This window comes from Aplosporella prunicola (genome assembly GCF_010093885.1).
Source record: "Aplosporella prunicola CBS 121167 unplaced genomic scaffold K452scaffold_10, whole genome shotgun sequence".
Taxonomy (NCBI): Eukaryota; Fungi; Ascomycota; class Dothideomycetes; order Botryosphaeriales; family Aplosporellaceae; genus Aplosporella; species Aplosporella prunicola.
In genome coordinates this window covers 632,586-646,191 of record NW_022983538.1, presented here as the reverse complement: position 1 = coordinate 646,191, position 13,606 = coordinate 632,586, and the positions used below count along the sequence as shown (strand labels likewise).

At 54.7% G+C, this 13,606-nt stretch overlaps 4 protein-coding genes across 4 annotated transcripts; all 4 read left to right on the top strand.

Annotated features, from left to right (window-relative positions):
* Positions 1-899: 899 nt before the first annotated feature.
* Positions 900-2,489, top strand: K452DRAFT_326182 (uncharacterized protein; the record flags this gene model as incomplete). Its single annotated transcript, XM_033544831.1, has 2 exons — positions 900-2,306; positions 2,358-2,489. 2 exons carry the CDS (start codon positions 900-902, stop codon positions 2,487-2,489), a joined length of 1,539 nt encoding a protein of 512 aa, XP_033398674.1.
* Positions 2,490-3,181: 692 nt separating this feature from the next.
* K452DRAFT_269574 (uncharacterized protein) lies at positions 3,182-6,456 on the top strand (the record flags this gene model as incomplete). Its single annotated transcript, XM_033538947.1, has 4 exons — positions 3,182-3,796; positions 3,917-4,628; positions 5,055-5,323; positions 5,378-6,456. 4 exons carry the CDS (start codon positions 3,182-3,184, stop codon positions 6,164-6,166), a joined length of 2,385 nt encoding a protein of 794 aa, XP_033398673.1. The 3' UTR covers positions 6,167-6,456.
* Positions 6,457-7,315: 859 nt separating this feature from the next.
* On the top strand, positions 7,316-8,921 carry K452DRAFT_307852 (uncharacterized protein; the record flags this gene model as incomplete). Its single annotated transcript, XM_033543107.1, has 6 exons — positions 7,316-7,387; positions 7,435-7,605; positions 7,671-7,754; positions 7,823-8,171; positions 8,240-8,692; positions 8,782-8,921. The coding sequence occupies 6 exons, from the start codon at positions 7,316-7,318 to the stop codon at positions 8,919-8,921; spliced, it is 1,269 nt and encodes a 422-aa protein (XP_033398672.1).
* Positions 8,922-10,423: 1,502 nt separating this feature from the next.
* K452DRAFT_269568 (uncharacterized protein) lies at positions 10,424-13,599 on the top strand. Its single transcript, XM_033538946.1, has 6 exons — positions 10,424-10,555; positions 10,616-10,722; positions 10,780-10,886; positions 10,943-11,210; positions 11,268-12,148; positions 12,204-13,599. Exons 1-6 carry the CDS (start codon positions 10,486-10,488, stop codon positions 13,264-13,266), a joined length of 2,496 nt encoding a protein of 831 aa, XP_033398671.1. The 5' UTR covers positions 10,424-10,485; the 3' UTR covers positions 13,267-13,599.
* The last annotated feature ends 7 nt before the right edge of the window (positions 13,600-13,606 follow it).

Genomic DNA, 13,606 nt, shown 5'->3' with positions numbered 1-13,606 from the left:
AGCACCCAGAACGGCGGGACGGGTGCATGCTCGCGCTCCGGCGGCGTGGTGTTGAGATGAGGCATTTAATCACAGGTCACGCCGGCGCAGCAAGATGAGTGAGGGGGACGGACAGAGAAAGTGGTGGCAGTGCGAGGCAAGCGAGATTATTGCCTTGATGACGGCCCTCGGGGCTCCATATGTTGAGTCTCGCGATGATGAAAACACATGACGTATCCGTGGCGGGGGCATGGATTAGGTATAGGTTGCTCGGATGGTGGGTGGTCGCGGTGCCCGCGCGGCCCGGCTTGGAGGGAAGTGGAAGCGGGTACCGGTATGTAATAAAAAAAAAATCAAGAGAGAGGGAAAAAAAAAAAAAAATAAAAATAAAAAAATCAAGAGAGCAAGACAAAAAGAAAGATCACTTCCGCCTCGACTCTGGTCTGGCAGTTCCGCGTTGATAAAATACCGCACCGCCAGCACGAGCCCGCCCGGACTCGTGGCCCGCTTGAAGGCCCTCCAAGTTTCCCCTCACGCTTCAGCGTTGTGTGCGCAGATCGCCTTTGACGTCGCCCGGCGCCCCGTGTGCGACCTTGGCCGTCTTTTGTCAGCGCCAGCGTCCGTCGTCGAAAAGTGAGCTGCTCACCCACGACTACTGCGCCTCAGCCTCGGCTGCCAAGGTTTCGCCTTCCACGCCGCCATTCAAAGACTCCCTTTGCCCCCCACGATCCCCGCGCTCCTCTCTGGGACATCCCACCACCCGATAGCGGGGCATCCTACGCGCACCACACGCCGTTTTGCGAGCCCGGTAGCCCTACCTTCTGGGCTCTGCCCCAGCCGCGAGACGCGCAGTCTCTTCGAGCTTGCTCGATCCCGCAGACCCTAGACCACCTACTCCAGCAATCCACTACACGCTCACCATGGCGCACACAAAGACCTCGCCGGCCATGACCTCGAAACCCTCCCCTTCGCCTGCTCCCTCGACGTCGACCTCTTCGCTACATTCGCAGGATGGCAGCTTTGCGCTGCCGCCGCCAAAGGATGCCAGCGGCGTTGCGCAACAGGCCAACGGCGCCAGACCCAACCTGCCAAAGAAACCCACCATGACTTCCCGCCTGAGTGGCATGTTTGGCCGCAAGGACGACTCGTCGAGAGATGCCTCCAAGACCAACCTACTTGCCGAGAAGATCCCCGAAAACGCCGTGGCGAACGGCGATAATTCCGCCCCCGTCTCTCCCAGGCCCCAGCCACAGCGGCAACCGTCGACTGGCGAAAAGAAGCCTGCCAGCTCTACGGACCGAGCCAAGAGCAGTTCTGAGAAGAAAAAGGAAGCGCAGCAGCAAGCCAACATCTCGAGACGCTTTCGCCTAAACGACGACGGCTCTCACGAACACCAGCTCAAAGTCCAGAAGCGCGAGGAAAAACTGAAGGATATGTTCCAAAATCTCATGCTTGGAAAAAAGAAGGAGGCTCATCATGAGGAACAGCCGTTGAGTCTTATGTCCGGTTGGGTTGACCAGATTCGCAATGACAAGGAGAAATTCAATCTGGATCATAAGACCGGTGCCAGTTCCTCAATGACTTTGGTCCAAAAGTACGGGAAATGCCAGGAGATCATCGGTCGTGGTGCATTCGGCATCGTCAGGATTGCCCATAAGACGGATAGCAAGGACCCGAAGCGAGAGCAGTTGTTTGCAGTCAAGGAATTCAAGCAAAGACCCGGGGAATCCGAAAAGAAGTACAACAAGCGCCTGACGTCCGAGTTCTGCATATCTTCCTCGATGCACCATCCCAACATCATCAATACTTTGGACCTTATCCAGGACGAAAAAGGTGAATTTTGTGAAGTTATGGAGTACTGTGCCGGTGGCGACCTCTACACGCTCATCCTGGCAGCTGGCCAGCTGGAGGTTGTTGAGGCTGATTGTTTCTTCAAGCAACTCATGCGCGGCGTTGACTATCTGCACGGCATGGGCGTTGCTCATCGAGACCTGAAACCGGAGAACTTGCTCCTCACGCACCACGGCGCAATCAAAATTACCGATTTTGGAAATGGCGAGTGTTTCCGCATGGCTTGGGAAGAAGAAGCGCATATGACGGCGGGTATTTGCGGCTCGGCCCCCTACATTGCTCCCGAGGAATACGTCGACGAAGAATTTGATCCAAGGGCTGTGGACGTGTGGGCTTGCGGAGTTATTTACATGGCCATGCGGACTGGTCGGCACCTCTGGCGTGTTGCCAAGAAGAGCGAAGACGAGTTCTATACCAAATATCTCGAAGATCGCAAGGAAGAGTCCGGTTACAGACCCATTGAGGTTCTGCGTCGGGTAAGTCACGGCACCGCCTGCGTCAACGGCTTTTACTGACATTGGTATCAGCGGCAATGCCGAAATGTCATCTACTCCATTCTGGACCCTAATCCGAATCGCCGGCTCACTGCCGAGGAGGTCAACCGGTCGGAGTGGGTAGATCAGATCCGCATTTGTCGGGCTGGTGACGAAGGCTTCTAAGACACGTAGTCGAACACATGTGGCTTCAGTGTTGGGGGCTTCTTACGACGTAATGTTTTTCGTCTCGAGTCTGGCGTCGGAGCCGCCTGAAACCTTTGGGCGGTGCACACTTTCGGGCTTCACTCCAATATTCCTCGATGCATTCGGTGCGCGTTTGCACTGTTGCACTTCTTTGACGTATGCATTGCTTCCTTTGAGCGCGGCATACCCCTTTTTATGGCATGACACATACTTATGTTGTCCCTGCTTGCATGGCGTTCTGACGGGGGGGCTTGGGTCTTCATGTGCGGTGTCTTCTATTCGTGGAAGAATAGATGATCGGGTAGAGCGAGATTCTTAGCTGGTGGCTTTTTTGAAAGACGGCCGTCGTTGATGCGGCCGACGCGTGTATATGGCCATGATCCAATCTGGCCACGGCGGCATGGTTATTTTTTCCTGAAACATTTGCGTTTGTTAGGTAGGGTGCGCCGACGAGGGCCATAGCGAGGAATGACTATAGTTGACCAAGCACTGCACAAGGGCGGCGTGCAATGTAGGTTGATTGGCGGACAGGCTGAGGCTGAGCGGCGATCGCCGGCGTCTCGGTGTCCGGGCGCAAAGGATCCCAATGTTGGACCAAACACCTATGGCCTATGACATCTTTCCTCTGCACCCTTCCTGCATGCCCAGAGCAGGCCTGACATGTTCAAGCAATGGTCAAGCTTGGTCGACATGTCCTCACTGCAGCCCTTCTACTGCGCAGCGTCGCCTCCGCCGACGTCGCCATCGAGACATCTCAGCCCGCTTCCCCTTCTGCCACCGCCGCGACGATAAGCACCGTGTCCTCCGCGTCAACCTGCCGATCGCGCACTATCAACTACATCACTCATAGACTACCACAGCAATGCCTCAAGACTTCTTGGTCGGCAAGCGCGTCTGCCACTCCCTTGTCCGACTCGGATTCCAGGCCATCGGAGTCCGATCCAAAACCAGTGACGACCGAGGACGAACAAGGGATTGTACATAAGAGTAACGGCACCGCGAGAGCACCACAGGCTATCCTGGATGCGCCGGACGTCTCTGCCAACTCACCATCATCCTCCGAGGTCGTCGTCGACACGGCAACATCCGCGTCGGAGGCTGCACCGAGCACCTCCACTGACGCGGAGGCTGAAGCTGAGGCCGAGGCCGATTCGCCTTTAGACAATGCAAACTTCCTGTCCTTCGAAGAATGGAAAAAGCAGAACCTGGCAAAGGCAGGGCAATCTCCGGAGAACGTTGGGCAAGGCCGCGCTTCTGCCGGCAATCAAGAACGGAAACCCAGGCCAGTCAATATCAACAATGAGTTGGATTCTTTTGGAGAGGATACCGAGATCGAACTAGATTTTGGGTTTGGCAATTCCAACAGGGCCGAGCACACAGTGGCTGTCTCTTCTGAAGGCGCCAAGGCAGTTGACCAGAACAGTGCAACGAAAGAGGCCCCCCCAAGTTACCGGCCCCGGAGCAAGGATGCCGGAAAGACATGCAAGGAACGCTTCAACTACGCCTCGTTCGACTGCGCAGCCACTGTGTTAAAGACTAACCCTCAATGCAAAAGTTCATCGTCACTCCTTGTTGAGAACAAGGATAGTTACATGCTCAATGAGTGCGCCGCACAGAACAAATTTGTCATTGTCGAACTGTGTGATGACATCCTTGTTGATACTGTAGTTCTCGCCAACTTCGAGTTTTTCAGCTCGATGTTCCGCACTTTCAGAATCAGCGTCTCGGATCGTTATCCGGTGAAGTTGGAAAGATGGAAAGAGCTCGGGATTTTTGAGGCCAGAAACAGTCGAGATATACAGGCATTCTTGGTGGAGAATCCCCTGATATGGGCTCGTTACTTGAGGATCGAGTTCCTTTCGCACTATGGCAACGAATTCTATTGCCCGGTATCCCTGCTCAGAGTACACGGCACCACTATGATGGAAGAGTTCCGTCACCAAGAAGAAGCGGCTAGAGGTGAAGACGACAATGACGAAGTAGTCGAAACGGAGGGACAGGTGATCCAGGCTGTCCATGCCTCGCCGCAGGACAAGGCAACTGTCACTGAGAATGTTCCTGATGTCGAGACGAGCAAAGCCTCTGACACCGGAGTTGGAACTTCGGAAAATCAATCGGGTCATGCTGCTGGGCCAACAAGCTCTCACTCAGCTGAACACGTGGTTACACAAGCAGATAATTTTCAGTCCATGGCTGAGCGTACTACTGCATCCATCGACGCGGCTGTTGCAGAAAGTAGCACGAACTTTGCCGATAAACAGCCTTCCTCGGCGTCCAACGTAACACCAGAAACTGTTCCTGAGTCCACCGTCACTCCACCGAGTAGTACCGAAACCCTCGCGCAGGAAATCACTGCCGTGGGGGGCCCAAAAAACGGAACCGCCACAGCGGTTCCTATCATGACCACAGATTCCGTGTCTCGTTCCATAGATGCGACAATCAGTCCCGGCAGCAATATCACATCTACAACGGTGACCTCTCCAGAGTCAACGGATTTCAGGTCCCCTTTGCCGGCAGAGGGAAACAGTGCTACATCTTCCAGAGCCTCGCAGCCATCTGCAGACCCAAGCAGATCATCTGCGGCTACGCAGCCGCCAGCGGCGCAACCGACGACACAGGAGAGCTTTTTCAAATCCATCCACAAACGTCTGCAAATGCTCGAATCGAATTCGACCTTGTCGCTCCAGTACATCGAAGAGCAATCTCGTATCCTTAGGGATGCGTTTTCGAAGGTGGAGAAGCGCCAATTGGGGAAGACGGAAAAGTTTCTGGATCATCTTAACAACACAGTCATGGCCGAGTTGGTTAGCTTCGTAAGTGGACTACTGGCACCGTGAAAATTTGAGCGTCGAGCTGATACCTAGCAGCGCCAACAGTACGACCAGCTCTGGCAATCGACGGTGATTGAGCTTGAAAACCGCCGCGAGCAGCATGAACGGGAAATGCTGGCCATCAGCGCTCGGCTGACACTTCTCGCCGATGAATTAGTTTTCCAGAAGCGCATGGCCGTTGTCCAGTCAACACTCATTTTGCTCTGTCTTGGGCTTGTGCTGTTTGTGCGGTCAGGGAGCAGTTACCTGGAACTACCGCTTGTGCAACAGATGATGCATAAGTCACAGAGCGCACTGCGCCTGCAATTCGACAGCCCTTCCAACAGCCCGCCTCGAAACCGACATCGGCGCAATTCGTCGTCTGGAGATGGCCGCAAGCGGTTCCGCATCTTCGGATTGGGTAACGGGAGCCTGTCGGACGCCTCTCCCGAGGGGCCTCGCAGTCCAACGCTGGAGTTCTCACCGCCAACGCCGACGTCTGACGAGAGCAAGTCGTCCGGGTCACGCAGCGGGTCGGTCGACGGCGGGCTGGAGCCGTTGCGGCAGACGCAGAGCGGGCCGTCGACGCCAAGTGGTTTGCGGGACGCTCAGGCGAGCTGGATGGACTCAAGCGAAGGCGATCTCAGGCCGTTGGCTGGCGGAGGGCAGGCTTCGAGCAGGCGGAGAAGTCCGCTCAGGAGCGGGGAGAGCGTTGACGACTTTTATGAGGATGGCCAGAGCGGCAACGACAGCCGCAAGGCTAGCGCAGATCCCAATCAGCTTGGAGATTCGGGTGGGTCTGTGTCAGACTCGGGATCCGACTGCGTTCATGATGTCTCGGATTAAGCTAACGAGCACGACGGAAACGATCGCGTGGAACTTAATGGGCCCTTAGATAATGTGTAACACGATTGCCGCCGTACAATATAAGATGGGAGGGCCCCGCCGCCGCGGCCGCCGCCACCCCTCGCGAGAAGTGAGGCTGGCGCGACGATGCAGTAATGATGCATAAAGGAGAGGAGCAGAGCTAGGAAAATGGGAAGTGGAGGATAGAAGGCAAGGTAGTAGTAGGTAGCCGGCATAACCGCCCCTAAGGCCTCCTCGATCAATGCGCGCCGTGTCAGCAGACGGGCGGCTGCATGCTGCACCACGTGCAATGCGTGAACTCTCACACGACGGCCAGCAGCTCGTCGAACTGCACATGGCCCAAAGTGGGCCGGGGTTGCAAGTTTAACGGAGACACGTGTAGTAGGGCCTTGGGAGCAATCACAAGACAAGAGGCACCCAGACGCAAATCCGCTCTTGGGCTGCTGCCCCTGGGCGAGCGATCCTCCGCTCGCAACAGAGTGACGAGTGCCGCCCCTCGACCCCTCCAGCCGCTGACGCTGTCATTGGCAACTGCGCCCGCCGCCCGCGCCCGCTTCTCTTTCTCTGCGCGTCACGTGGGCCCAACCAAGCTGCCCGGCCAAGGTCGACCAGCGTAAAGAGTGGAACGAACCAACACCACCTCTCTCTCGCTCTCTCTCCCTCTCCCTTTCTCTCTGCATCCATTTCCCCAGCACCTGCTTCCGCCACTGCCCCTGCCCGCCCATCGCAAGTGCACACGGGCTCCTCTGCACGTACTTTTCCGGATTGACCTCGCTCACGCGGACCTAAAAGCTTAGCGCGGCCCTCGCACCTCTCTCTCCAGACCCGCAGCATCATCAGTAACTCCGCTTGTCATTTCACTGCCGAAATCACCGTCAGAAACCCCCCTCTTGCTTGGCGCCATCCCACGTCAAGTCCCGAGCTGCTCGACTCCTGCCTCACCTCCGCTCGCCCCCGCCCGCGCCGCCATCGTGACCGGTCAACGCCTCGCTTCCTGCCTCATCGCCCAGTACGGATACCATCAACAAGGCGCCGCGCCCGTCTCGCCGACTCCTCCTCCACTGCCCTCCGTACTCGCGATAACAACCCGCGATCCTCGACCTACTCTCGGCTCCCGAGCACGGCACCATGTCGCAAAACCGGCCATCGGCTTTCTCCAGCCTACGCATGGGTGGTAAGGATGGACGAGGCCCACGCATCGTGTGTGTCTGTGTGTGTGTGCTTTCGCGGCTAACATGCGTCCAGAGGTCGTCCGCGAGAAGGTGCAGGATGGCTTGACCGGCGAGTACAAGGACCTGGCCTACACGCAGTGCAAGATCGTCGGCAATGGCTCCTTCGGCGTCGTCTTCCAGACCAAGCTTTCCCCCAGCGGCGAAGATGCGGCGATCAAGCGGGTCCTGCAGGACAAGCGCTTCAAGGTGCGCACACGGCAATCCTCACGCCCTTCAATGCTTTTGATGGTTGCTGACGCTTTTGCCCCCAGAACCGCGAGCTCCAGATCATGCGCATTGTTCGGCACCCCAACATTGTGGAGCTCAAGGCCTTCTTCTACAACAACGGCGAACGGGTATGCCTTGAAAACGCGTTTTTCCTCTCTTTTTCGGGCCCAATTCGCAAGCTGACCAATCGCCGCAGAAGGATGAGGTCTATCTGAACCTCGTGCTCGAATACGTCCCGGAAACCGTCTACCGCGCCTCGAGATATTTCAACAAGCTGAAGACCGTTATGCCCATTCTAGAAGTCAAGCTCTACATCTACCAACTCTTCCGCTCTCTCGCCTACATCCACTCGCAGGGCATCTGTCACCGCGACATCAAGCCTCAGAACCTCTTGCTCGACCCGAACAGCGGAATCTTGAAGCTTTGCGATTTCGGTAGCGCCAAGATACTCATTGAGAACGAGCCGAATGTGTCGTACATTTGTTCGAGGTACTACAGAGCGCCAGAGCTGATTTTCGGCGCAACCAACTACACCACGAAGATCGGTACGTCATCGCAATCTCGGCCGCTCTTCATGCCCTCATGGTTCGCTCATCTAACTTGGATTGTCCAGATGTGTGGTCGACCGGCTGCGTTATGGCCGAATTGATGCTGGGCCAGCCTTTGTTCCCTGGAGAGTCTGGCATTGATCAACTTGTGGAGATCATCAAGGTTTTGGGCACGCCCACCAGGGATCAGATCCGGACCATGAACCCCAACTACATGGAACACAAGTTCCCTCAAATCAAGCCGCACCCGTTCAACAAGGTACAGACGATTGGCTCTCTAGAACACGACCGCAAATGCTTACCGATTTCCAAGGTTTTCCGCAAGGCTGATCCTAACGCCATCGACCTCATCTCTAAGCTGCTTGAGTACACGCCCACGCAGAGACTGTCGGCGATTGACGCCATGGTCCATCCGTTCTTTGACGAATTGCGGGACCCTAACACGAGACTCCCCGATTCCCGCCACCCGAACGGCGCGCTGAAGGAGCTGCCAAATCTGTTCGACTTCACCCACCACGGTATGTGTCTTTTTTTTTTTTTTTTTTTTTTTTTTTTTTTTTTTTGAGTCAATGCGAGGCCACGGGATACTCATGCTAACGCTTTCAAGAACTCTCAATCGCTCCCCACCTCAACACCAAGCTCGTGCCGCCGCATGTGCGTCCATCTCTCGTGGCGCAAGGATTGGACATTGAGTCTCCCGACTTTAAGCCCCTGACGAAAGACCAGATGATGGCCCGGTTGGACTAAGGGATCGACGGGCGTATGCGTCATGAAGTCATGTTATGTCTTTTATTGATTTGGCAAGGCATCTGTTTCTATGCCCTGGAGTAACCTGTCCACGGGCAGACATTGGGTCGATTGTCATCGTCTACCGGCGTCAAGCTCCAGGGCGCTTCGGCACGTGCATCGGCCCATTTCCGGCTGGACTGTCTCGAAAATCACGGATGTCATCATGTTTCCTTCGTCGGGCAGCCTTCTTTAATCTGATCGGTCCTCGTTGCCACGGCTGCTGCGTAGATGTCACTTCTCTGCCAGGCACCGCTTTCCAAATGGATCTGATGCAGGCAAAATTGAAGGGTACTGGTGGGTCATTGGGAGTTGACAAAAGGCTCGAGCTCCGAGCTTTCACACGGGTGTGTTTCTCTTTCAAGGCGGGTTTGCAGGTTTCGTTGCTAGTCTCTCTATTTTCCGCTCTTTCTCAGCGGCTCGTTGGGTAGGTGCGGGGGATATCGTCTTGAATCGTCGCCTTGCGGGACAGACCTGAGTTTTTCAGTTTCACAGCCCGTTGCATCGACGAGAGGAAATACCGAGGGTCGTAGATTTCAACAGTTTCTGTTCTCTTTCTTTCCTTTCCTCTTCGCTTCCCGTGTCACTTTCACAAAGTTCTGCTTGAAATCCAGTCGCGAGTGGCTGTTGTGCTGATTCTTGACAACGGGTGAGAAGGTCTGTTCATTGCTGTCCGCGCAGCGCATCAAAAGACTCGGCAATGGTTTCTGTTAAAAGGTTCCTCTCCTTGGAGCACAGTGCTGGGTGATCTGGACGAACAAAACAAAAACTATTCTGCTTGCTATATGGAAGGTATACTTAACAGGTGCTGCGCAATCAGAGAGACCTACTACCATGGTGAACGGGTGCCTACCTAACCTAGGTAGCATTAACGTTTCTCAAGAGACTTGGATGCTTCCCCTGCCCTCGTAGATTCCTCTTACCCTGGACAACCTAGCCGGCCTCTCACCACCTCTACGCTCATTCCTCTTTCACGTTGATGTCCTCGTACAGGCTGGCACCTTCTACAAAAGGTTAATCAAGCAAACGAAGCCTTCGTCCTGCCTACCTTACTACACCCGTCACAGCTGCCACCAACCCTCAACACTATTTCCCCTCGAGAGCACACCCCTCCACAGTCAACAGCCGCCCCGTTAGTGCTCTAGTACTCACCAACCACTCTTGATTCGGGAACACAAGTTGTCACACTTCACCATTTGCCTTGGATAAGATGGACGCGGACGTTATTCAGAGTGAGGACCTGATGGAGGACGTCGTCCAGCAGACAGATATCCTCGAGGAAGCTGCGCGCTGCCGGGAGCATAACAAGCTTGCGTTTGACCTAGAGCACAAGCTGCAGCTGCAGCCAGAGGTGAAGTCACGTGATGCCAAGGCGGTGGACAGGCAGATGCTCCTCCCGATTGGCCCGTCGCAAAAACGTCGCGGAGCTGGCGCAAGGGCACCTGCCCGCTACCAGCAACACTTGCACGACTGGGACCGACCGGGCAATTTCTACCGCCCAGCAAGCAGGAGGGACGCGCTCGCAATGGAGGACTATCGCCCCAGCGGGCGCTTCTACAACAGAGGTGGAAACAAGCGCAAGCGTACCGAGCGTGGTAGGTTGCTGCGACCCTAGAGCTGTTGTCATGGTAAATACTGACCCACGACCTCTGCAGATGACGACGTCGACGACCGTCGCGACGACCGCCGTCCGACGCGCCGCCGCTATGAGGAGCCTACTGCTTCTAAGCTACGGAGGCAGCTCCTGGCCATTGCGGAATCGGTGGGTGATCACAGCTACCTCAATGCATCATAGTTGTACTGACACTATGATCCTCAGCCTGCTAGGAACGCCGAGGATGACGCCCAAGATATCGCACGCCTTGTTTCGGACAATTGGGAAGAAGAAGACGTAAAAGTCGGTTTCCTCCATCTGGCCGTGCAGCTGTAAGCTCTCCAGTGTTAGACATGTCGCCATAAAGCGCTAATCAATCGTTGTTTAGAGTCCTTGAACAACCTCTGAAGGTTCCGTTTGTTGCCGCTGTTATCCTTTACGCCAATGAGACGAAGCCTGATTTAGTTGAGGAAACGCTCGCCTCAGCACAGAAAAAGGCTCAGGAAGACCTTGAGGCTGGCAACTGGAGGAACTTCAAACTGCTGCTCCGCTTCTTCGCCTGCCTCCAAGGCCTCTTGGAGGGTGACGGAGTGTTTACTGTCTTGGATGAGCTTTTCAACAGGGCCGTGGACCTTCAAGCTGCTTCGTCTGAAGACGTGAGGACTCCCGGCTGCCAGAAATATTGCGGAACATATGCTAACAAGGAGCAACAGACTGTCGGACTTGAGCTTGTCAAGATCATCCTTTTTACCATCCCCTATGTCCTTGCCTCCACGACTGGTTTCGAACAGAATGCAGCGGCTATGCTTGAAAAGACTGATATCGTAGCCTCAGCACCGCATGCCTTGGAAGGCCTGGTTGAACCATACTCGGGCGATAGCGAGGAGAAACCCTTTGGCTTCCAGAGTATCATTGCACTCCTACAAAAGCAACTGCAGAACGAGTCATCTACTGGCTGGAAGCTTTCCTGCATCCCCAGAGTCTATAACCCGGTTAAAAGAGACGAGGGTGCAGAAACGGCAACAAAGCATGCCTTCCCTGCCATTAATGTTCCTGCCAACATCAACCCGGGCCCTAGACCACTCTTTCCGGAGACCTATTTTTCGCTTTACGCTGATCAGGATGTCGAGACTGTCCCGAAAACTAACAACATTGCGGCATGTCTTTTGCGAGATGCTCTCGCAGACACCATCAACATCCTCGACTTCAACCGTATCGCTTGCGCCAAGTACCTGCTTGAGATGGATTGCTACTGGGCACCCAACACATTCGTTAAGCGCGGTACCCAGTTTGATAAGCTCAAAGATCTGGGCGAAGACCAGTCGACCTGGAAGCCTGAGGATCTTGCAGTTGATGCCGTTTTTGCCCAAATCGTCTCTCTTCCATCGCCGGGGCACAAACTGGTATACTATCACTCTCTGATCACGGAATCTTGCAAGCTTGCCCCCGGCGCAATTGCGCCGAGTCTAGGTCGCGCAATTCGCTTCCTTTTCCGTCATCTGGACATGATGGACATGGAACTCGCTTTCAGGTTCATGGATTGGTTCTCTCATCACCTTAGCAACTTCGACTTTCGCTGGAAATGGGCTGAGTGGTGAGTTGTTCTGACAGGACAATTTCGTTGAGCAATTAACCACTGACTAAACCAGGACCGATGATGTACACCGTAGTGACATCCATCCGCGCAAGGCATTCATCAACGGGGCTATCGACAAGGAAATTCGCCTTAGTTTCGCCAAACGCATCCGTGAGACTCTTCCTCAGGACTGGCCAGATCTCATTTCAGAAGACAAGGAGAAGGATACTCCCCCATTCAAGTATGATTCTGACCAGACTCCGTACGCACTTGAGGGTAGAGAGCTTCTTCAACTCCTTCGCAAGAAAGCTCCTGAGGAAGAAATCCAAAGGGTTCTCGATAGCATCCACACACAGGCGTCTGAACACGGCATCGCGGACGTTCTTGTCCCCTCGACGGACGCTTACGTCACCTGCATTTGCTACATCGGTTCAAAGTCTCTGTCTCACGTCCTCTCCTGTATTGAACGCTGCAAGGAGCGCCTCCTCGCGGTTGGCCCTGCTTCGGAAGATGCCCGGAAGCAGATTGCTGCTAGTGTCGTCCAGTACTGGCAGCACCAGCCAGGCGTCGCCGTCAACATTGTCGACAAACTCCTGAACTACACCATCCTAACCCCGATGTGTGTAGTTCAATGGGCTTTGGGTGACCGTCTGGGCGCTGGGGCCGCCCTTTCCGAGAGCTGGGTCTTTGAAATGGTCGCTGGCACTGTTGGTAAAGTCACCAACCGCGTTCGTCAAATCGTCGCTGCCAAATTACAGAAAGGCTTGCCTGCCGAACAAGTCCAGATGCTTGATGAAACTCTTGTCAAAGAGCGCGAATCCATGAGACAGCTATTCGCAGTAATTGATGATGCTGTGACCGGTTTTGCCACCGGAGCTTCTGATGCCTTCATCGAGGCCGATGGCAGCAAAGACATGGACGAGAAAAAGGGTCAGTTAATCAAAGCGTGGGGCGAACGCTGGGCTAGGGTGTTTAGAAGGAAAGCTGCTGTGGAGGAAGCCATTGTCGGCGAGGCTGCCATCGAGGCCAAGGTTGCCGCTTTGGCTGCTGCTGACGAGAAGGCCGATGCTGGTGATGATGCAGAGGCAAACGGTGAGGATGACCAGCAGGCGGTTGGTGAGGACACCGCAACTTAGGTTCAGCGTCTTATTGCTGGGCCTTATTTAGACGGGTCTCAACGGCACCGGTCTTCTGGTGTCATTACCTTGCATTTTGCATCTTTCCTTTCGTTTAACTCAACACATTTGCTTTTCCTACTCTGGTTAGGCTCTTTTTACCATGCCCAGGTTGATCAAAAGCAAATTGCGGACTTCCCTCCATCTTGAAGAAAATAACATTCATACCAAGTTACTGTGATGTCTCTCCTTTTTGGACAAGTCGTACTAGGAATACTTTATGTACGTGTCCCCTTGAACATTCACAGGATGGATGCCATAAACAAAGCATATAATCAAATCAATCGTCTGTGGTTCAATC

Coding starts and splice junctions, on each gene's coding strand:
- K452DRAFT_269568 (XM_033538946.1), top strand. CDS start 10,486: ATGGAGGACTATCGCCCCAGCGGGCGCTTCTACAACAGAGGTGGAAAC. Junction 10,887..10,942: donor CTCCATCTGGCCGTGCAGCT/GTAAGCTCTCCA, acceptor ATCGTTGTTTAG/AGTCCTTGAACAACCTCTGA. Junction 11,211..11,267: donor AAGCTGCTTCGTCTGAAGAC/GTGAGGACTCCC, acceptor AAGGAGCAACAG/ACTGTCGGACTTGAGCTTGT.